General features: G+C 31.9%; 1 protein-coding gene across 1 annotated transcript in view; it reads right to left on the minus strand.

Moving 5' to 3' along the window:
- LOC143076551 (branched-chain alpha-ketoacid dehydrogenase kinase-like) overlaps positions 1-24,940 on the minus strand; it is a 51,639-nt gene that overhangs the window by 21,307 nt on the left and 5,392 nt on the right. The window contains exons 2-9 of the mRNA XM_076252377.1: positions 22,374-22,442; positions 21,680-21,790; positions 16,334-16,381; positions 14,248-14,367; positions 12,938-13,036; positions 9,859-9,932; positions 7,012-7,140; positions 6,386-6,475 (exon numbers count right to left, since the gene is read on the minus strand). Coding sequence (XP_076108492.1) covers positions 6,386-6,475; positions 7,012-7,140; positions 9,859-9,932; positions 12,938-13,036; positions 14,248-14,367; positions 16,334-16,381; positions 21,680-21,790; positions 22,374-22,442 — 740 coding nt within the window. The remainder of the gene's footprint in view (positions 1-6,385; positions 6,476-7,011; positions 7,141-9,858; positions 9,933-12,937; positions 13,037-14,247; positions 14,368-16,333; positions 16,382-21,679; positions 21,791-22,373; positions 22,443-24,940) is intronic.

Below are 24,940 nucleotides of genomic sequence, written 5' to 3' on the forward strand. Positions count from 1 at the left end.
ATTTTACGAGAAGACCAAGAACAGTTTCAAGACATTGCACAAAAAAAATATCCTGTCCTTCCGTCAATTGGAAAGGCATTGGAAGAAAGCAAACCAGAAGAAGATGAGGAGGAAGACGAGGACGACCCAACATTAAATCAACTGGATTATACAAGAGAAAGAATGGAAGGAGAGGCAGACTTCTTTGCAGACTATCGAGTCAATACAAGTGTTGTCAAACCGACACCAAGAAATGTGCCACTACCACCAATTGGTCAAACATTTACTCCGAGAACACCATCTCAATAATGACTGGCACTACCACCGATCGTTCAAACATTTACTCTGAGAACATCATCTCAATAACTATTGGAATATGTGAATGATCTTACTTTTCTATGGATAAAAATACGGATATTGGAATAAGTATTATCATTTATATGTTATAATTAAATTGAAAATGAAAAAAAGCCAAAAAATGAACTTTATATTTTTTTGATGGATTATACATCATTTCAACATAAGTGTGATAAATATTTCAAGCTTAGTTCTACTAAGATAAGAACTTCATTATTCATTGTATAATTTACATTAAAAAGTTATATATATATGGCTATTGATTTAATATATTTACATTAGACATGGTTTTATATAAATAGCCTCATTAAAATTAATATTCACATCAAATACAAACCTTACTGCATGGAAATAAATTCAAATAAAATAGAGAATGGAAACGAGAAATGTGACAAAGAGTCAAGTTTAAGATTAAAATTAAAGTCAGTTTAGTTTTAAGACCAAGTTACTTTTGAGGCAAAATCTGGAAAGATGTAGTGCAGGCCTTTTAGAATTAGTTAGACTATGAACAATTATGGTTTAATGTGAACAGTATCTGGGAAAGCATTACAAAACTAGGTCACTGTGACCCATTTATGTAGATGTCAACAAGCAATGGGACAACTTAGCTTCAAGGTCTTTCCTCATTGTACATTTAAATCTTCAGTGTGAGAGAGAAGAACCAGTTTTGTGCAAGTTGTAATAAATGGACAGTGTATCTGAGAGAGAATGCCAGTTTTGTGCAAGTTGTAATAAATGGACAGTGTATCTGAGAGGGAATGCCAGTTTTATGCAAGTTGTAATAAATGGACAGTGTATCTGAGAGGGAATGCCAGTTTTGTGCAAGTTGTAATAAATGGACAGTGTATCTGAGAGGGAATGCCAGTTTTATGCAAGTTGTAATAAATGGACAGTGTATCTGAGAGGGAATGCCAGTTTTATGCAAGTTGTAATAAATGGACAGTGTATCTGAGAGGGAATGCCAGTTTTATGCAAGTTGTAATAAATGGACAGTGTATCTGAGAGGGAATGCCAGTTTTGTGCAAGTTGTAATAAATGGACAGTGTATCTGAGAGGGAATGCCAGTTTTGTGCAAGTTGTAATAAATGGACAGTGTATCTGAGAGGGAATGCCAGTTTTATGCAAGTTGTAATAAATGGACAGTGTATCTGAGAGGGAATGCCAGTTTTATGCAAGTTGTAATAAATGGACAGTGTATCTGAGAGGGAATGCCAGTTTTATGCAAGTTGTAATAAATGGACAGTGTATCTGAGAGGGAATGCCAGTTTTATGCAAGTTGTAATAAATGGACAGTGTATCTGAGAGAGAATGCCAGTTTTATGCAAGTTGTAATAAATGGACAGTGTATCTGAGAGGGAATGCCAGTTTTATGCAAGTTGTAATAAATGGACAGTGTATCTGAGAGAGAATGCCAGTTTTATGCAAGTTGTAATAAATGGACAGTGTATCTGAGAGGGAATGCCAGTTTTGTGCAAGTTGTAATAAATGGACAGTGTATCTGAGAGGGAATGCCAGTTTTGTGCAAGTTGTAATAAATGGACAGTGTATCTGAGAGGGAATGCCAGTTTTATGCAAGTTGTAATAAATGGACAGTGTATCTGAGAGAGAATGCCAGTTTTATGCAAGTTGTAATAAATGGACAGTGTATCTGAGAGGGAATGCCAGTTTTGTGCAAGTTGTAATAAATGGACAGTGTATCTGAGAGGGAATGCCAGTTTTATGCAAGTTGTAATAAATGGACAGTGTATCTGAGAGAGAATGCCAGTTTTATGCAAGTTGTAATAAATGAACAGTGTATCTGAGAGAGAATGCCAGTTTTATGCAAGTTGTAATAAATGGACAGTGTATCTGAGAGAGAATGCCAGTTTTATGCAAGTTGTAATAAATGGACAGTGTATCTGAGAGAGAATGCCAGTTTTATGCAAGTTGTAATAAATGGACAGTGTATCTGAGAGAGAATGCCAGTTTTATGCAAGTTGTAATAAATGAACAGTGTATCTGAGAGAGAATGCCAGTTTTATGCAAGTTGTAAAAGTTGGACAATGTATAAATCTAAAATATCAATCGTGTTTGATCAATCTAAAATATCTGTTGTGTTTGATCAATTTATTAAAGTATTATGCAGCTTATCCTATCAATCTGTTCTGCATGTTTTTATAATCTTCTCTGCACTTTTGGTAAACAATACAAATTCCACAGGATTTATGTTGATCGTGGATTTATCCTATTTGACAATGTTCATGACAATGTACACATGTGTTTAAGGGACAAACATCAAAGAAGATTACTTACAAGGCTGACACTGGTGTTCAATGCCCCTTTCAGCAATATTGGCTAAATTGTTGAGGTCAGATTTTATTGATAGTGGAACCCACAGATATTTGTTTTCATGGTTTTTCAAAAGTAAAGTTTATTGTCTTTGTCACTATTATCTATTCATTGTTACGTTTAGACTTTGGAAGAATAGTTTATAGTAATAATATTTGTTGCTTAACTTTTTATACTCAGTATACATACTGTCTGAAATGTAAGAAAGTTTGACTGACATGTATTTAAGATGAGAGCTTAGTGTAAATCATCTGCCAATATTTATCAGAAGTAATATGTCACAATAGAATGTCGAATGATATACAACCTTGTCAAATCAAGCATTTCTGCATGTTTTTTATAATCTGTTTTCACAGCATTTGTAAATATCATCAAGTCCATAGGATTATACTGGCTTTGTAATAATCAATATTCTTTTCTTTATAAATCAGACATTGTGTGATGTACAGAATGGGATAATAGTCTTTCTTTTTAATTTTTTCCTTATGTATTTTATCCCCAAAAAAATTATCATATACTGTAAATTCAGAAACTATTGCGAGGTTTTTATTATTGTGAAAAATGCGACAGAGTTGTAAACACAATAATTTAAACTCGCATTTTGAAATATTTTATATGAATTAAACAGAATTTTTCTAAATATCGTAAAAATTAAAATTGCATTTAAGTCTAAAATGACAAAATCGCAATAATAAATACACGCAATAATTTCTGAATTTACAGTAGGCTACAAGAAGGGGGTAGAAAGGGGTCTCATCCTCAATTCCTTAGAAAATAAATGTCAAATCCCAAATTCCTGTGAAAATAATAAGTCCATTCCCGCCTCACGATAAATTGGATAATATAATTCAATCCAAAATTCCCTAAATCAGTCAAAATAACTGGCTTTTCCCAAATTCCCTAGATTTAAACGGCTTAATCTTGAATTCACAAAAAAGGTTCTTCTGCCACTCCTATGTATTGTTCACTTGTTATCAATTTATAATATTGAATTATGTTCCTGTAGGATGTTAAAAAGAGCATGGTGCTATAACAGTTTAGGGAAACTTTAACATGACGTAACATCTCCTTTGAAACTTTATTTAAAATTATTTTAATATCTGTTAGTGCTCATCAAATCTATCATGTAATTTCAGGAAATTCCTCAAACAAATACACTATCAAAATATAATATAATGCAAGTTTTTATTTTGGCAAAAACTATCATGTCACAATTTTTGAATGTAAAAATTTGAAAACAAATGCAAAAATTTCTGAAATAACAGTATTTGATCAGACTACAATGTATTATCATTTATAAACAGTTAAATAAGCAAGTAGATTTTCTAAAAAGAAAAAGCCTAGAAATGACCTGCTGATTATAACACACTGGGGTTATTGAGTTAATATTTCAAATACAGAATATTTTGATAAAATGGATTGTAATATTTAGTCAGAGAAAATACAACACTTTGCAATCCATAGCAGTTTCTAAGCATGCCTGTCTTTTTTTTTTAAAAGGTCTTTCTTACTGAGTTCTGTTCTGAACTACTACAAAACTTGGTCAATGAGGCATTTTGTGATGTTCATGTTATAAAAATATGGGTACAAGACTTTATACCACTGATTGCATGAAAATTTCTTCTAATCAATGTCAAGGTATAAAGTCTTGTATCCATATTTTTATAACATTCAGCATGTACAGTTTGAACCACTCTGGTGGCAAGGTGCTTTGGACTCACAATTCTAATTGACTAGGATTGACAGTTTTCTTGCTGAAAATCTCTCTGCAGACTCTGGTTTCTTCCAACAATAAAAACATGAAAAATAAAGCCAAGTGTGCTAAAACAAGAGGCTCTCAAGAGCCTGAATCGCTCACCTGGTAAACAATGCCTTATTGAACATATTGAACCATGCCAGGCAAACATGTACAGCCAACAATTCTTCAATATTACAAATATATATGACGTTTCCTTCTAATATAATATGCATACAAGAAGAGCGGCAGGACGTTATTTTTATTACATTATAGTTACAATAAAAGAATTTTAACAATAAAATTGTTATTGTTACATTATTAAATTGTTATTCTTTCGAATTTCTTCATTCATGATTTGGATTTATTCCACTGCTGAGAAGGGGCAAGGGGCTCCAATAACAGCAAAACAGTTAAATGATTTCATTAATAACAGTTAGGCATGGACCATTTAACTTGTAGGGGGACATGGTTTTTTTTCTGGTCAGAATATTTTCTATTTTTTGGAAGTAGCACAACAAATTATTTTTTTTGCAAATTGCAAATTTCAGGACAGGTAGACCTTGACCTAATAAATATTTTAACTTCTAGTCTTATTTGCTCTAAATGCTGGAGTTTTTTAGATATAAGCCAAAAACTGCATTTTACCCTGTGTTCTATTTTTAGCCATGACGGCCATGTTTTTAGACAAAATAGAAAATAAAACACAAACTTTATTTTATACACCCTACTGATCATTCAGTTGAAGTTTGGTTGAATTTGGTTGAGTAGTTTTAGAGGAGAAGATTTTTTAAAGTTAGCAAATATGATGAACAAATTGTGAAAAAATTGTCATTAAAGGACAATACCCTTAAGGGGTCAATTGACAATTTTGGTCATATTTAACTTATTTGTAGATCTTACTTTGCTGATCATTTTTGCTGTTTACAGTTTATCTTTATCTATAATGATATTCAAGATAATGACCAAAAACTGCAAAATTTCCTTAAAATTACCAATTAAGTGGCAGCAACCCAACAATGGTTTGTTTGATTCGTCTGAAAATTTCAGGGCTGATAGATCTTGACCTAATGAACATTTTTACCCCATGTCAGATTTGCTCTAAATGCTTTCGTTTTTGAGATATAAGCCAAAAACTGCATTTGACCCCTATGTTCTATTTAAAGTAAGGGCGGCCATGTTTTTTGACGGATCAAAAATCGAAGCACACACTTTGTGCAGGATAATCTAAGGAACTATCATGCTAAGTTTCATCCAAATCCATTCAGTAGTTTCAGAGGAGAAGATTTTTTAAAGTTAGCAAATATGATGAACAAATTGTGAAAAATTGTCATTAAAGGACATTTACCCCTTAAGGGGTCAATTGACAATTTTGGTCATATTAACCTATTTGTAGATCTTACTTTGCTGATCATTTTTGCTGTTTACAGTTTATCTTCATCTATAATAATATTCAAGATAATGACCAAAAACTGCAAAATTTCCTTAAAATTACCAATTAAGTGGCAGCAACCCAACAATGGTTTGTTTGATTCATCTGAAAATTTCTGGGCTGATAGATCTTGACCTAATGAACATTTTTACCCCATGTCAGATTTGCTCTAAATGCTTCCGTTTTTGAGATATAAGCCAAAAACTGCATTTGACCCCTATGTTCTATTTTAAGTAACGGCGGCCATGTTTTTTGACGGATCAAAAATCGAAGCACACACTTTGTGCAGGATAATCTAAAGAACAATCATTTTAAGTTTCATTCAAATCCATTCAGTAGTTTCAGAGGAGAAGATGTTTGAAAAATTGTTAACGACGACAGACGACGACGACGACGGACGCCAAGTGATGAGAAAAGCTCACATGGCCTTTTAGGCCAGGTGAGCTAAAAAGGGGTTCAACAAGAACCATCAATCAAACAATTTAAGCAATGTCCAGGTATCTAATATACCCCTATTTTACAACATGAACATCAGAAAATCAGAAATTTCTCACCTGATAATGAAGTCTCTGTCATTATTAGCTATAGTTATATTGATATCTGGTAAGTTATTTCTGTTTTCCATGTGGCTTTCTGCTACAGCTCTGGAAACAGACAAAACATCAATGTTATATTTGTTATTCTCTCTTTCTTTTGATATTTCAGTGGACTTTATATATAAAAAATATGTTTATCAAAAAAACATAATTGCTTATAGCTAGCAGTACTAGTAATAGATATTAAAAAAAAGTGTATGATATCAAATAGACTTAGCAAGTCATGACAATAATTTTCATATATTATCATCGCTTTAAAAAATTCCACCTTGAGTCAAAGAAAGATAACTCTAAAACTTAACACAAATATTTTGAATAAAAATAAATCCTTCATTTGTCTGCTTTGCATTATCCAAACATTTAGAGCAGTATATTATCAATCTTCTAGGCAGTATCCAACTTATAGAGCAGTATATTTTTTCAGCCTTTTAGTATTCAAACTTCTAGAGCAGTATAAATGTATATGCCTTAAGCTTGGAGTTTCAAAACCTTTAAAGCAGAGAATTTTTATGTGCAATAAAGATACAAAACTTATACAAGCAGCATTATTGTTATATTTAACTAATTTGTGATAAAACCTTTACCTAAATGCATTCTTTAGAAGTTCCCCCAATATATATTCTAATGGTGGAGCAATGTATGGAAAAGTAGCATGAACGTGTCCTGTCACTCTGAACTCGGGGGCATGTCCATACTTATTTTGACAAACATCTCTGAAAACAAAAAAGCACTCAGTCAAAATCACATAACAACAGGGTATAAAAATAAAGTAAAAGCATAACAACATTCAAAATCATGCAGAATCATAGACAAATAGAAAAATGCTAAAGAATGGCATTTCTCAAATCTTGACATTCCAAAAATTTTCCAACTATATATATTGCCATTTGTTCACAGTTGGCAACACAATCAGACAATGGATGCCCAGTGACAGCTATATCCTTTTGTCCAACGAAAACTTGTGGTTTGTTGAAGAAATATTTTCATGACAACACACACATGTATTTTCACTTGAATTCATCATGACATATCATTCTTGTATACAAATACACAGGGAAAGAGCTTGAAATGTAATTATTATAATGAACATGTATATTAAGTCTTAATTGATGTGAACAGAACTTAATTGTAAATTCCCTTTGACCAAAACCGTAACCAAATACGGAAATGGTGAACTAATGGGTGGACACACAGACAGGAAATCATAAGAAAACTCATTGTATTATTTGCAATTCATACAATATTTTGTAAAATCTGGTATGTGTTTGGTGATCTTTTTATCACCTTTTTTGTAACAGAGCATTTGTAGGGAAAAGCCAAAGGGTTTACAAAATATAAAGAGAAGAAAAATCCTTAAATAAATTGATTGAATGATGAATGCTTAACGTTGTGTTTCTCTCGCACATTAAACCCTTTTGCAAACTGCACTGATTACTAAGATATCCTCATCCAACAAAGAAAACATACATACAAAATCTTGGGATAGCCTGGTTTGGTATAGATCAAAATGATTGCCATGCCATATATTTTTCTTTGTAAATTCTGACAATGTTAAAATGTTTTCTAGCATCAAAAACCGTCTTTTGGTGTGTGTATAGTGCGCATTTTTGTATAGTGCGCACCCCCTTTGTGGTCCAAGAAACGAGAGAAAAAAAGTTTACTGGTCAATATAATACTCCTAGACATTTTCGGAAAAGTTACAGCTCCAAAATCGGCAAACAGGAAGTTTATCGGTAAACAGGAAGTTTTTTAAATGGTAGTCTCTTTTCATTTGAATTCAGATCTTCTACAATAAATATACTGTGGATTCATTTATGTTAAGTTGATACCAATTTCCTTGGATTTAGGATAAAATTGTTTTTATGTGAAGATTTGATTTCATGGTTTTGCAAAAGTATGCTATACAAGCCTATCGAAAATTTGTACTTCGTTGAACAATTATATTCAAGCTAAAAAAAACCATGAAATCCACAAAAATTGGTATCCCACAAATAATACAGAGTCCACAATATTTGAGGCTTCATCCTCGAAGATTGCACTTTACAGAATTCTGTAGTTTTAATAGCATATTCCTCAAAATGTAATGCCTTTTATTCCCCCTCTAACAAACAATGGTTACAATGGTTTAAATACTCTGTCATCAAAAGTCATACACTAAACCAAGGCTTCCAAAATGGTCATATATTCCGGTCATTTGTATAATGTCCGGTAAAAGTCCGGCTGGGCAAAGCATGAAACGGTCATATACTTTTTAGTTTCAATGCTTTTTCGGTCATTTTTACATAATTCACGATCTTTTTGACCCAACCTTTTGCCTTTTAACATCAACACATTTCCGGTCATAAATGTGACATGATGATTAATTACTATCAAAACAACACCTACTTCAATACTTTCTAATTTTAATCAAGGCTAATTAGTAGTTGAACAGCTGAAATCTACCTGTTCAGGTGACAGGTGAACTATGTTCAGTACCGGACATCGTATAAATTGATAGGTTTATTCACAATTATTTTCTTACATTTCAGCGGTTTGTATCTAATTGATTTAGTCCAAAAGATTAAAATTATTAGAAATTAGTTTATCAACATGATTTGATGAAAAATTTTATAAAAAGGTTTTAAATAAAAAATCGTCAGAACTACGTCGTATGAACTAGAACAAGTGTGCGCATGTACACAGGTGAGAAATTAAATAATGCATCCTACATTTCTTTAAAAATGCTAAAATTATCATTGATACCTGTATCTAACGTTCAATTAAAGTATTTTGTTGAAGAAATAACGTGGAAAGAGCTTCTTCTCTCAGTTGTGCTTTGTAAACGTACACGGATATTGCGTATCCGTTTATGGTCCATGTTTTACCATTGTCAAGTCAACATCCGGTTGAAAACGAAAGTAAAGTTTTTGACAATGTCATTTTGCACAAATAAAAAGTCTAAGGCAGATAGGAGCACGCTGATGTGCACACTTTGAATGATGCACTGCCAATTTAACAGTAACATTCGAACATCAAATTCATATCATATCAGTAAAGTTTAAAATCGTTTTTTTTTAATGTAATGTCAATCATTGGAATGGCCGTCTGATTACCATACTATTGCCTTTTGTGACTAAGTCTTAAGGGATTAAAATCGGGATCAGATATGAAATGTCCGGCTGGCTCAAATATTTTTTGGAAGCCTTGCACTAAACTTCAGTTTGACATACATTAAGATATAGCCCTGTTGACATTCAGTTCCAACCTTAATGAGAAACTATTAATAAAAGTCCCTGTTTTGTTTGATTTTCTGATTAAAGTCCTCTAAGCCTATTTATTACCTCTTTAAGAGAATCTATTTAATTTTGTTACCAATTTTTTTTTATTTCATAAAAAAAATTATATATATGTATCTAGATAAGTCCAACATACCAGGATGTTTATTACATTACCTTACAAACTCAGCTTTCTGTGTGACTAGCGAGCGAGGTGAGAATGATGCAGTGACTATCCCAACATGGTTTGGCTGTAGAGAATATCGGAACATGTGCAAATATACAATGGGACAATGAAGAAATAAATGTATCTCATCTTCAATGCACAAATGTCTCATTTATAAATATATGTAAAACAAAATTCATTTTATCAGCTGATGTATAACTGAGAAAGAAAAAACATTTCAGCATATACTTCACTTAATATTATTGGAATTTATTTGGTCACTTGAAGAGACTTTGTTTTTGCTCCAATATTCATTTTCATTTTTGACTTTGTGCATTTTGGTTCTACATTTATTTCATCTCATACAGAAATTATCATTGAAAATAAATAGAATAATTCATTTATATGATGTCAACATATAATAATATAACATCTTAGGACTCAAGTTTTCAAAAAATGATAAAGAAATATGTTCAATATTTTGATATTCAGAAATACAAATGTTCCCTGTATTCTTGAGTTGTAGTTTACCAACTAAAATCTAATGCAGTCTCAAGAAAAATTTCACCACAGGCAATATATCACAAGTTAAGATATAATCTGGACATGACATTCATTTTTTTTTCTAAACTTGCAGCGGAACTTCTGTCAGTACAGTTCAAGAATTCAACTGCATGGGAATCATTTAATAAACTTCAAGAACAAAAACAGAAAAAAATTACTAAAACAGAAAATTGCTTTTCAATGAAAAAATACTGTAAACCAACTAATTCTTAGGGATGATTTATCACTACTATGGTGGTACCTAACACTACAGGGAGATAACTCTGTAAAATCAGCTAAACGTTTTAAATACGTTGTGTTTTAAAAGGAATATTAAGCTTCTCAATGATCAAAATTGGTGTTTGTCAAATTGCTATATAACCAGTGTACATTTTCTGACAAAACGGTTGGTTCAAAAATTTTAATATCTTAATATTTTTGTTAAAGGGTCAAAGTAAATACTAAAATACCTTAAGGCCACTTTTGTGAGTATAAAAATAATTAGAAAATGTCCAAATTGGATATCTCTTATATATATAAATCAACAAAGTTAAAAAAAAAAAAAAAATGTGAAAATAAATAGTTGTGAAGTTGGCTAGAAAACTTGTGCAAAAAGCGTAAAAAAAATCAGCTATATAAGTTGGTTTATAGTAAGCTGTTCTAACCATGTTAATCTAAATATAATATAATGTACTTAAACAAATATTTAAAAGAGGGAGAAGAAACAATTTAAGGAAAAATCAAAAATCTAAAAGTTGAACAAAACAGATCCTGCTCCACTAGTGGCATCCATCATGTTTTTCCTGGTAAAAGGATAATTTCTATACAGTGATAAGAAATCACACAATAGCACAGATCCTAACCCTAAGACATCACCAAATTCATTAACCCTGAATTTCAAACCTACTGAGAAATACTGTAAAATGACTAATAAATGTCTACAATATGTTGGTAACCTTTCAGATTAAACAAATTCCACTGACTTTAATTTTGCAAGAAAAATTCATTAAGGTATTAAAATAATCAATTCAACTTAATACCATGGTACTAAGTTTCGCCATTGTAATTCTCATTACATCTTTAAATTTCAGTAATAAAAAATAAATTTTCCAATTGTAGACCAAAACTCCCAAAATCAATCCCAACTTTCCTTTTGTGGTCATAAACCTTGTGTTTAAATTTCATAGATTTCTATTTACTTATACTAAAGTATTTGTGCAAAAACCAAATGTCTTCGGACAACGACAACGTGATACCAATATACAGACCACAAAAATTTTTTTTGCGGTCGTATAAAAATTTACATAAAGAATTTATTAAATATCAGGTAAATTTGAAGTATGAAAATGAAGGAGGCACAATAAAGTTTGTTTCACAAGAACAAAAAATAAATCAATCCTCCAACTTAAGGCTGTTCCATTAAAACATTCATGGTACCAAGGGTAGGCACTTTGAAATTGGGTAACTCTTAGAGGCAATTTTAGAATTTTTCTTACACTTTCACTGTTCCAAATAAAAAACCCAATAGTTGAGATTTGGAAGTATCTCATACAGGGCCCATGTGTTTTATGGAACAGTCATAACACGTTTTCCAAATCAATTTGAGCAAATATAAATTCAATGAAGTAAAAAAAAACAATAACAAGAACTAAACATCAACAATGAATCATACTCATCTACCCTGGCATTATAGTTTTTATTCTTTTAAATATATAATATTAAACTGTTTAATAGTTATCTCCCCTTAAATGTTCATTATTCAAATTTTTCTTGTTTGATTTGATTTTTTTTTTAAATCTGCCATTTTCAAATTGCCATTTCAGAAACTAATGCATTCTGGGTGATTTATTTTGAAAGCCTACACCAAAATGTTGTGATTGGCTATGAATGTCCTAAACAATGAAAACTCAACCAATGATGTGACATTATCTTTGTTTTAGTGTACAAACAATGGAATTTAGATTCTGACAAGGTTTATAGTTTCATTTTAAAGCTTTTAATATAGTGTGATACTATCTAATTATTACTTGTAAAAATTTCAAACCAAATAATGTCTTAGTGAAAAAATAACAATCAAAACAAACGTTTTCAATTTGTATTGAATGGACAGGCTGAAGGGTTTCACCAATTGTAATTAATTTGTTTACAAATAGTGGCATGAAATAAATGATTGAGAAAACTATCTATTTCCAGGACAATTAAAAATCTTGACATATGATTTTGTTTGACAAAAGTAAACTTCGGTGTGAACTAACCTTGAGAAAGCTAGGACTAATACAAATATAGAGGTCCCAGGAAAATTGATAGACAGTTGTATATAGAAAATTAAACTTTATACAGAACATTTACTTTATCCAGAACATATACTTTACACAATATATATTCTGAATAAAGAAACCTATTTCTGACCATTACTATACAAGAACCATACTAATAAATAATAGTAATAATAGAAATTAATTATTTGAATTAATCAACTTTGTATTAAGATATACCATTCACTTATGATTTAACCTATAACCACATAACATAAAACCATCAACCCACCTTTTCACTGTGTAAGGCTAAATGATGTTCTGCTAACATTCGTATACCAAGTCTTGACTTCAAAGTTCTGTCTAAGAAAGCTTTAATCATTCCTTCATTCTACAAAAAAAATGATTCAGAAACTAATGCATTCTGGGTGATTTATTTTGAAAGCCTACACCAAAATGTTGTGATTGGCTATGAATGTCACATTCCGTGTGATTTCATATTAAAACACACGAAAATATTTTTTACAACACAAATTGACAATAACACATATGTAGACTATGGTTTAATGACAACATCTACCCATAAAGATCATTTGAAACTAAAATCACAAAAGTAATAATTTTGCTTTATAATGTACTTTAACTAAAGGTACTGTGGTCAAGGGGAGGGAAGGACATATTATTTTCTGGAACAACCCTCAATTAATTAAAGAAAAAGATAAAATTATTTAGGATGATGATGGATGGTTGCTCAATGTCAAATGGCAAATTAATATTCAGGACGAGAACATGTTGAGGTAATATGAATATTAACCCTGCTTTTAACGTGCTAGTTCAGAGGGTAATAGCCCGCAGGAAGACAAGTTACCTTACCTAGAATGACTCCGAGCAATGCAGTCTTTGCTCCTACTCCTTAATGCTTAGACTGCATTAGATTTTTATGCCCCACCTATGATAGTAGAGGAGCATTATGTTTTACAGTCTGTGTATCTGTTAGTTTTGTCCGTCCGTCCGTCTGTCCCACTTCAGGTTAATGGAGAAGCAACAAATACCAATTTTAAAATCTTTGGTTTGACCCAGTCAGGGTTCAACCTCCCGCACTCGAGGTGGAAATGTAACCACGACACAACAGAGGCAGTTAAATTATCTTGGAGAGCATACTTTAATAACCCTCCAAGCATCAACATACCGTGGATTCATTCATAAACATGGATAGTAATGTTAGAGGCTTTAAGATTTCTTAGTTTCAACATATCTGAGTATAATCCTATAAAAAGTTTGTATTTTGTTCAACACTTGAATTAGTGGTTAACCCATTTACTGTAAATTCAGAAATTATTGCGATGTTTTTATTATTGCAAAAAAAAATGTGACAGGGTTATAATCGCAATAATTTAAACTCACATTTTGAAAATTTTTATACGAATTAAACAGTATTTTTCTCAATATCGCAAAGATAAAAATCTCATTTTAGTCTCAAATGACAAAATCACAATAATAAATGCACCCAATAATTCCTGAATTTACAGTAATCAATGAAACTAATTTCTCCTCAAATAATAATGAATTCACACTGTGCTTAATATAGCTAAAGAAATAAACCTGTAAATGTTTTCTACACTCTGAGAATCCTTCTGCTAACAATGTAACTACATCTTTATGCTCGTCCAGAAGTTGTTTTAATGTCTCTGTGTATGTCTCTTCTGATCTTAAATCTATCACCTGTAATTACATGTAAGTCATAAAATTATTTAGAAACACTGCATATTGTAAATACAAAATTGACTTGCCAGAATTTTCAAATAGCACCATGGAAATTAACATAGTACATAGCACTGGTTTTCAAAAAAATATAGCCCCATGACCCCTATACATTCTATAATATAATCATCCAAGATAGCGCCATGGTAAAAAATATAGCACCAGCCCTTCAAGGCCTTGAGGAGAACATCCATTTATTATTGTCAATGGTTAAGGAATGACACAAAATTTTCTTATGCAATCTATGTATTTGAGACTTGTCACTACTATCTATACATGATATAGAAGGGAATTTCCAGAAATACTTTCTATGAATGACACAAATGAACTTATACACTGCCACATCCAATCTCTTTTTCTGTTACCCGTAGATGTATTTCTATTTGTATCGATCTGATGAATTAAGCCTTTTTCAACTGATTTTTATAGTTTTTTCTTATGTTGTACTGTTTCACCACTGTCCCAGATTAGGGGAAGGTTGTCAACTTCAAACTAGTTTAACCCCGACACATTCTGTATGTGCCTGTCCCAAGTCAGGATCCTGTAATTCAGTGGTTGTCATTTATTTCTGTGTATCATGTTTGTTTTCTTTATTTTTTTGTAAATAAAGAAGTCATAAACTATCGTGTTTAAATAGTTTTAAAATTGTCATTTCAGGGCATTTTATAGCGGACTATGTGGTATGGGTTTTTCTCATTGTTCAAGGTTGTACAGTGACCTATAGCTATTAATTTCTGTGTCATTTGGTCTTTGTCTCTTGTGGGGAGTTGTCTCACTGGCAATCATACCACATCTTGTTTTAATAGTTATAGCTAGGGAATGATACTTGTATGAATTTGTGCAGAAAACATCTGGACTGTAGGAATGTTGTCACACTTCAAGCCATGCTCATAGTATGACTAAGGATCTAACTTTTTATCTGATTTTGAAATAAGATATGATTTAACCTCACACCATAATGAACATTTTATCCTGTTGATAAACAAGACAGAACTGTGCCATCATACTTTCACTTACATACAAGGTTTTACACTAGTAATTTTGGGACCCTTTATAGCTTGTTGTTAGGAGTGAGCCAAGGCTCCTTGTTGAAGGCCGTACCTTGACCTATAATGGTTTACTTTTTAAAAATTGTTATTTGGATAGAGAGTTGTCTCATTGGTACTCACACCAAATCTTCCTATATCTAAGTCCTACCTATTGAAATCATTGTAGTTGATCATGTTTGATACAAAATCTAGTGATAATCTGCTACAAAACATGATATTTAATTTGCCAATGTTTTTTTTTGTGTTTTACAATCGTGACCTTGAACTTTGATCTCAGAATGAAAAGCTCAATGACACAAAATATGAACTGTTACTCCTGCTGTGTTGATGCAGTAGAATGTGTCCCCGTGCTTGTAGTGTATGCCCTTATATTGCCTGTGAGAGAGCTTTCACATGTTTAAATCTTTATTGTTTATTCAATATTACGACGTTTGGATGTATTGATACTCATCCACGCCTGCTATTTTTTTATTATTGCCCCCTGCTATGGTTTTACTAAGATTTCTTACAACCTCTGTTATTGCCCTGTGTTTGTTATATATGTCAGTTTTGTTATATTAAAGTCTTTACAGTATACGTCAGGCCTTTTATAACAGTTTTTGTAAGAGTTCTTTACTGCACTCCTTTATACTTCCTATTCAGTAACTGTACACTAGTAATTTTGGGGTCCTTTATAGCTTGTTGTTCGGTGTGAGCCAAGGCTCCATGTTGAAGGCCGTACATTGACCTATAATGGTTTACTTTTTTTAAATTGTTATTTGGATGGAGAGTTGTCTCATTGGCACTCACACCAAATCTTCCTATATCTATAATCTATAATTGAAAACTTTTGGTGTTTTACAGTGTTGCTAGATTGCTGTCTTATTGCTTTTACTTACTGGAGGATGTTTAAACAGGATGTGGAAAGCTCTGATGTACATCTCATGCTGAAATAGAACAATAACAATTATAGTACATGTCTTATCATTTTACTACCACTTCAGTCAAATTAAAACAAATTCCCAGAATGTTTGTATGAAATAGCTGATATAAAAATATGAAAGGTGTTATTTTTTCCTGTGTAATGAAGGTTTTTATATAACATGGCCAGCTACTTTGGAAATGATTCTAGGGCCATCTCTCTTTCAAATAGTACTTCCTTTGTCTTGATATTTTTTAAATGACAAAGTAAAAGCTATTTAAATATGATCACCATAAATATTGATCACTATGGCAATTTACAAATTCATAGATTGTAGTGTAAACACTACTAGTAAACAAACATGCAGGATAGGTTTTGCTCATTGTTGAAGGCTGTACAGTGACTTATAGTTGCTAACTTCTACAGCATTTATTGGTGTCCAAGTGGTCTAAGAAGTTGAACTACTATATCACTAGCCCAAGGTTGTGAGTCTGAATCCTGCATGTTGAAGGTGCACTTGACTTCAATCTAAATTGACTAGGATTGTCAGTTTTTTCCTGGCACTCCCCCTTCCTCCACCAATTAAAACTGACCGCCACAAAAAAAGCACTTTAGTGCTGAATGTTGGGTTTAAAACAAATCAATCAATCTAGGCCATTCGGTTTCAGGTAGATAATTGTCTTATTGGCAATCATATCACATATTTGCATAAGATGTACTTTATTACTGATCATCAATAATCTCAGTATGTGCTGTTGTAGTTTAAAGTTGTTTTTGCTGTGCTACATAAATAAACAGTATACAGAAGCTTTATAGCTAGATTAATTATGCTATTGCCTGGCATATTGATCTATTGCAATAAAAAATCATAATATCTAATAAAATTTGTAGATTTAGCTAACAAAGTCCTTATATTTGTATAAAGTAACATTCGTTTATAGTGGAAAATTGTTTTAACGTTGATTAAGCTACAATTAACAAGAATGTGTCCAAAGTACATGGATGCCCCACTCGCTTTATCATTTTCCATGTTCAATGGACCGTGAAATTGGGTAAAAAATCTAATTTGGCCTTAAAAGTAAATTGATCAACCAAAAGGGAACATGTGTACTAAGTTTCAAGTTGATTGGACTTTAACTTCATTGAAAACTACCTTGACCAAAAACTTTAACCTGAAACTCACACTTTTAATTTCTATGTTCAGTGGACCATGAAAATGGGGTCAAAAGATTAATTTTGTTTTAAAATAAGAAAGATCATATCATAAGGAACATGTGTACTAAGTTTCAAGTTGATTGGACTTTAGCTTCTTCAAAAACTACCTTGACCAAACACTTTAACCTGAAATGGGACAGACGGACGAACCGAAGGACGGTACGACAGACAGACGGAAGGACACACGGACGGAAGGATGCACAGACCAGAAAACATAATGCCCCTCTACTATCGTAGGTGGGGCATAAAAATTGCTTGCTAGTCCCTCTGTGATCACGATTAGATAACTCTGGTTCATTTCCCAATCAATCTATCATTAAGGGAAGATAAATATTTCGATTTTCATTCATAGTCTTTTTCAAAAATGATGAACGGTTCTTTATATTGATATGTAATCATTTTAAACATTTCAAATTTATGCAATTATATTCGTACATCAATGTTTTTGATACCCTAATAACAAAAACTGAAATATATTGAATTGATACATTTTGTAATTATTTAAATTATATCAGAAACCTAAACTTAATTATAAACAAGAGTGCACACACTGAAATGTCTCGCCTTCTTTACTAATCATTGATATTATGTTGATAGTCCTAAGTATAAAGCTTTATTACAACTGTCACATAAACTTAACATTAACCAAGATAGCTAAACAAAGACCAATGAACCATGAAAATGAGGTCAAGGTCAGATGAACCATGCCAGGCAGACATGTACAGCTAACAAAGCTTCCATACAACAAATATAGTTGACCTACTACTTATAGTTTAAGAAAAATAGACCAAAACACAAAAACTTAACACTGAGCAATGAACCGTGCAATTGAGGTCATGGTCAAATAAAACCTGCGGGACTGACATATAGATCATGATATATTTCCATACACCAAATATAGTTGACCTTTGGCATATAATATTAGATAAAAAGATAAAAACTTATAAACTTTGACCACTGAACCATGAAAATGAGGTTAAGGTCAGATGACATCTGCCCGCTAGACATGTACACCTTACAATCATTTCATACAACAAATATAGTAGACCTATTGCATAAAGTATGAGAAAAACAGACCAAAACACAAAAACTTAACTATAACCACTGAACCATGAAAATGAGGTCAAGGTCAGATGACACCTGCCAGTTGGACATGTACACCTTCTAGTCCTTCCATACACCAAATATACTAGCCATATTGCTTATAGTATCTGAGATATGGACTTGACCACCAAAACTTAACCTTGTTCACTGATTCATGAAATGAGGTCGAGGTCAAGTGAAAACTGTCTGACGGGCATGAGGACCTTGCAAGGTACGCACATACCAAATATAGTTATCCTATTACTTATAATAAGAGAGAATTTAACATTACAAAAATTCTGAACTTTTTTTTCAAGTGGTCAATGAACCATGAAAATGAGGTCAAGGACATTGGACATGTGACTGATGGAAACTTCGTAACATGAGGCATCTATATACAAAGTATGAAGCATCCAGGTCTTTCACCTTCTAAAATATAAACCTTTTAAGAAGTTAGCTAACACCGCCGCCATAGCCGCCGCCGCCGGATCACTATCCCTAGGTTGAGCTTTCTGCAACAAAAGTTGCAGGCTCGACAAAAAATGAACCTGTTAAGGGGAGACAATACTCTCATAACTTTTACGAATTGGCACATAATACAACGGAATGTCACTCTTGCATACAAATGACACATCAATATAATTAATTAACTGTGCAATTGTGCTCCACTTTCAATGATGATTCTAAATTATAAATATAACTAAAAGTTGTTAATCTATAGATAGTGAAGACAAATGAAAGCTAACCCACTGTAAAAATATTTCTTTGCAATTTTTTAAAACTTCCTCAGAAAAATGCTCCAGCCACTTGACTTTCATAGCTCAAAATTAACGTTTTTATACAATATTTGAATAAAGTAGTTAAAGATTATTTGCTTCTCAAAGTGTAAGACGCAATAAAAATCGTATGCTTGCACCATCTTACCGAAATACGTATTTAATTAAGTCCTGAACATTTCGACATTTCTTCGTTTATTTTTATCAAAACCGGTTTTAAACAAATCACAAGTACATGTTAAGATCCGACTAAATACCCATTTCCCGATATGGTCAGGTAAATTTGCTATATTGCCACTTAAACTATGTACAAATGGACATGGATTGGATAACATAACTTGTTTTATCCACCTAGTTTACCCTAGGCCCGTACTATATGCTGTACATGATATAGTTTTTGAATTACTCCTACTGTATAATATAGTCATTAAAAAATCTTTAATTAAGTCATATTGTTAGTTTAACATATGTTTTAAATTGATAGAAAACTTATAATAAAATCTATTTTAAATAATATAAAAACATTGTTATTTTAACTGTTAACATTAATTTTGATGCTCAATGACTGCATTTTTAATATGTAGAAGTTTTTGTTTACATATTGTTTTTTATTGATATATTTTCTCAGTGCATGAAACAAAAACAGTCTTCTGATTCTAATAAAAGGTGGTAAAACTTGGCTCAGTAATAGTACTTTATTTTCAAATGTCTACCGTATTTGGGCATGTATAGTCCGCACTTTTTTTCCTTAAATATTCAAGTTGTACAAGGGGTGCGGACTATACACACCTATAGACGGTTTTCGAAATTTATAAAAAAAAAATTTTTTTTTTTTTTTTAATTTCGTTTTTTTCTGCACTAATAATGTATATTGGAGACGTTAATTATATTTATTTCAATTAATTCTTATTCTTTTTAAACTTTTCTCTTCAAAATTGATTAGTCAAAGTAAAGGTGTGACATCCTGTATAGGTAATCAAGAGGGGTAATTAAGGATTAAGTATGGGTGTGTAGCAATTAAATAATGATGTCAAGTTTTGACAGATGTTAAATATTATAATCCCCAGGCAATATAACAACATGATCAATGAAAAGATTATATAAGATTAAAAAGTTTAAAAATTTTGATTACTGCTAATTAATTTAGATACATGTTTGATCTCTTTTTTCTTTTGTTCCATAATATTCAAATTATTTCTGTTATATTATTCATCAGCTTGGACATACTTAGACAAATGTTGATTATAAAAGGGATATTTTGATTAATAATCACTTTTATAAAATTATCAAATATTAATTACCTGATGAAAAGCTCTACCATTTCATTATTTTTCATGAAATAAATAAAACAAAATTTATTATTTTTATAAAAAACATGGAGAATAGATCACTTTCAGTGGATTTTAACAGTGAACTAGACTTTGTTAAAAAAAAAATTAAAATTTTTTTTTTTTTTTTTTTTTACAAAACTTTTTTTCTCGATTTTAAGGGGATGAAAAGGGGGTGCGGACTATACATAACTGCGTACTATACACGGCCGAATACGGTATAAAGCAACCCATTTACTTCTTTCAAAGACATTTATTAAGTAATCAAACAACTTGATGCATCATCTATTTATAGAAAATAAACACAATAACATGATGTTCTGAATTATTACATATCCTTGGTAGCACACAACATGTTAATTTTCATGTACAGGGAATTTACAAAGCCACATAAATCCAAAACGTACTCTTTATTTGCTGTTAATCGGCGAGATACTTTTAGCAGAGAACGTCAACAGAATCAAGATAAATCTTAAATCTGATTTGACTCTGACTTTTCCCGACAAAAGGTGTTTAAATACAGAATTCATGTTTATAATTTTGATTTAGGTTGATACAATGTACCACTTCAGTTGGACAGAGTCCAAAAGTGTTATATCTTTTCAGAGATTGCCATTTGTATAACAAGCTTCAGCAGTGGTAATTTTATATTTAACATATTTTGATATACCAGTATTCATGGGAGATAAATTTTGCAATTTTTGCACATCAAACTAATTTCTGAAGTCTAGTTATTCTCTTTACGTTCCTTTTGATTATTCTTATTTCATCACTATAATATTCATCTATTTCATTTCAGATCTGGTATTTACGCCTTCATTATGCATGTTATGAAGACTACATACAAGTAAATCCAAAAAGAGCTTTGAAAGCAGCAAATCTCATTCATGTTATTGTCGGTATCCTAATTTTACTACTTACAACTTGAAGAATGGTTGGGTTACATCCAACAATAAATGGTAGACCTCTAAATCCAACGATACGATGGGCTATACGGACAGGTAACTCATTATACAGGTATTGAGCACTTTTCTGTAAATAAAAAAAAAAGGACAAATGATATTAGAAACAACTAAAGCATCAAAGAGCAAGTGTCAGATAACAATAGAATGTGAAAAATAGGTGGAAAGCCGACATTAGGAATTATTTTTAAATGTTGTTCAGGATGCAAAGATTTATTCAAAGCTACATGTACATACAATTTCTTCTTAAACTTGTTTTATTAAGAAATACAGTTATATGAAATGCACTGTGAAAATTCAATAAAGAAAGATAACTCCCCGATGTGTACCATTGTGTTTGGCACAACTATGTCAAATGGAAGTTCTAATTCTCACTTACAAACATTACAAGGACAGAAGCTGAATTTTAGAATTGGTTTATTGAGCTTAAGGAGGTAGACCTAGGTTAAGGGAAATAACTCTTAAAATCATCAGTACGTTTGTGTCAACCATTTTCAAAAATATATTTTAAGCTTCTAGGTTACATAGATTAATTTCAATCTGTTTCAGGTAAATGCTTAAAATACATTGATGAACTTGACTTTTACAAACGCTTAACTGATTTAAAGAGTTATCTCCCTGAACCAAGGTCTACCACCTTAAATTAGACTTACCAATAGGTGACTGTTGTCAGGACTTTTCCCAGCATACAGGATAGTTGTAGGTGTCAGACGTATGGAAGACTGAAATAAGAATGTTGAATGATAATTGTTTTCAGACAAGAAATTATACTGGTCAGTTACAAATAATTATTGTCCTCCCAAGCGCCTTAAAGCACCATGGGTCCATGGTGGTATATTTTTCTACCATGGTACTATCTTAGAGGATTTTACAGTATAATGCATAGGGGCCATGGTGCTATATTTTTTGGAAAACCAGTGATATGTTAGTTTCCATGGTGCTATTTGAAAACTCTGGGGAGAACGTTGTTGAACACTGGCCAAACTACAGTATACCGGTACTTTGTTTCTTCTAAAAAGGTAATTAGTATACTCTTTCAAGACAAAGTGCATTTAAAATGTCAGTTGAGAGTATTTCCAATGGCTTTTGTTGATACATATGCATACCAAATATCATTGACCTAAAACTTGAGGTTCCCCTTAAACTCGTTTAATCCCACAAACTCACAAATGTAGTTGAAACATATTTATTTATAGTGGATTGGAAAACAAATAATTGCAACCTATGTTAATCCCTTTCCCCTTTGGGAGTGCTGCCTTGTAGCGGCATTAGCCTGCTTTTCTGAAATCTATAAATGTGAGAGGGGGGGGGGGGGTCCTGATTCCTAAATCCCGAGCTTAAAAACACGAAATCCCAAGGTCCTGAATTTAAATAAATTTAAATCCTGACATCCCGAAATTCGATAAAAGAATTCCTGAATCCCGACATGGTAAATCCCGAAGTCCTGAGCTTAAAAACACCAGATCCCGGAGTCCAGATAAAGGTCCTATCCCCCCATAAATGTTAACAAAAAACATTCAATGTGTGAGTGTCCTAAGCCAAGAACCTGTAATCAAGTGGATGTCATTGGCTTCCTGTGTGAGTAATTTCTTATATTAACATACATGTCTTTCACTAGAAATATCACTTGTACGTATTCATGTTCTATATTTCCTTAGCTCAGATCGATGTACATGTATAGCAACAAATTCTTCTTGTGTCTTATTTTTTTGCTGAGTAAACAAATTTCCTCTTTTCTATTGCTGGAGGGGAGGAGCTTTTAAATAAATTATGACAGACAGAATTGTTTTGTTCTATATTTCATGTATGTATATACATTCTTGTATGTCATGTTGACTGTAGTTTTTCCTTGATATTGAGATAAAAACAAAACCCTACAGATCTTAATTTTCTTCTGTAATCTTACTTTAATGTACCTGTTATGATGTAGCTAAGAATTTATCAATATTTCATACCTGCCAACTGTCACTATTTGTGTGGGGGGGGGGGGGGGGTTCCCCCATGGAGGCTCCCAAATTGAAATTTTTAAAAGCAATTATGTCCACAATTTTAACAAAACAAATAATTTTACAATGAATTGAGGCTTATAAAAGTATGAAGAAGCCAAAAAACAACATTGCACTGTATTTGAAGGCCCCCTTGAAGGTTTTTCAGGAATATGGCAGTCATCTTGGACGCAAAACCCCCACGGGCATTTTGCAAACTTGGCAGGTATGATATTTTAACTAAATTTATCATTTATAAGTTATTATATCATTAATTAATCAGTTGAGTTTCTCCATATGATAATAACAAAAGAAGAGACCCCAAATTAACTATCTTATTGATAAGTTAAGTGACCCTTTTCAATCTACTGGTAAGAACAATTGAAAGTAATAAAGGATTTGTTACCCATAGTTCATCACAGTTCATCACTGGAATTAGTCACAGCAGAGTTCCCGAAAAGTGCATAATTATATGATCATCAGTGTTTTTTATGGATGCATGATATAGTTCATGGGTCAGAGTCCTCCGTTTATTCTCAAAAATCATAAGTTTTACTAAAAGTTTCATAAAAAACACTCCCCAGTAGTTCTCTGATTTACAGACAAATGTTTTAATGTACATGTATTGGCCATGGTCACTTTTAAATAAACTAAATAAAATATCACTAGATCCCTGAATTGTTGTTTACAAACTTCCTGTTTCAAGGTCGTGTCAACCAATAGCATGTTAAGTTCACTTGTCTAATGTCCTTGATTCAACAATACATGTTTAATAAGTCACTGACCCCGTCTTCAGTGTTTTATCATTGTCATCTTAAATTTTGTGTTATAAATAAAAGAACCTATTAAAACATTTAACAAGCCATCGTCATTAACCAAAATTAGGCTATTTCTTTCATTTAATTAATATTATATAAAGATAAATGAAAGGTTTGAACAGTTTTATTATTAGTCTCTTTCAAATTCATGTATGAGGGTTTGGATGGGGTTAAATGATTAAAGAATAATGCCCTTAAAAAATGAAGATTAGAGAATAACGGGCAAAAAAAATGAAGATTAGAGAAAAAAGGGGTGAAAATTAAATGTTAACAGAATAACAAACCCCCTCCCCCCCCCCCCCCCCATCCAGACCCTCATGTATGATAAATTTTACTCCAGTTTTCTTATAATGGGTGTGTAGCACTCTTTAATAACAAGCATTATGTACGATTTTTTTATGATTGTGATTAATAAAG

The sequence above is a fragment of the Mytilus galloprovincialis genome, chromosome 5, assembly GCF_965363235.1.
Source record: "Mytilus galloprovincialis chromosome 5, xbMytGall1.hap1.1, whole genome shotgun sequence".
Lineage (NCBI taxonomy): Eukaryota > Metazoa > Mollusca > Bivalvia > Mytilida > Mytilidae > Mytilus > Mytilus galloprovincialis.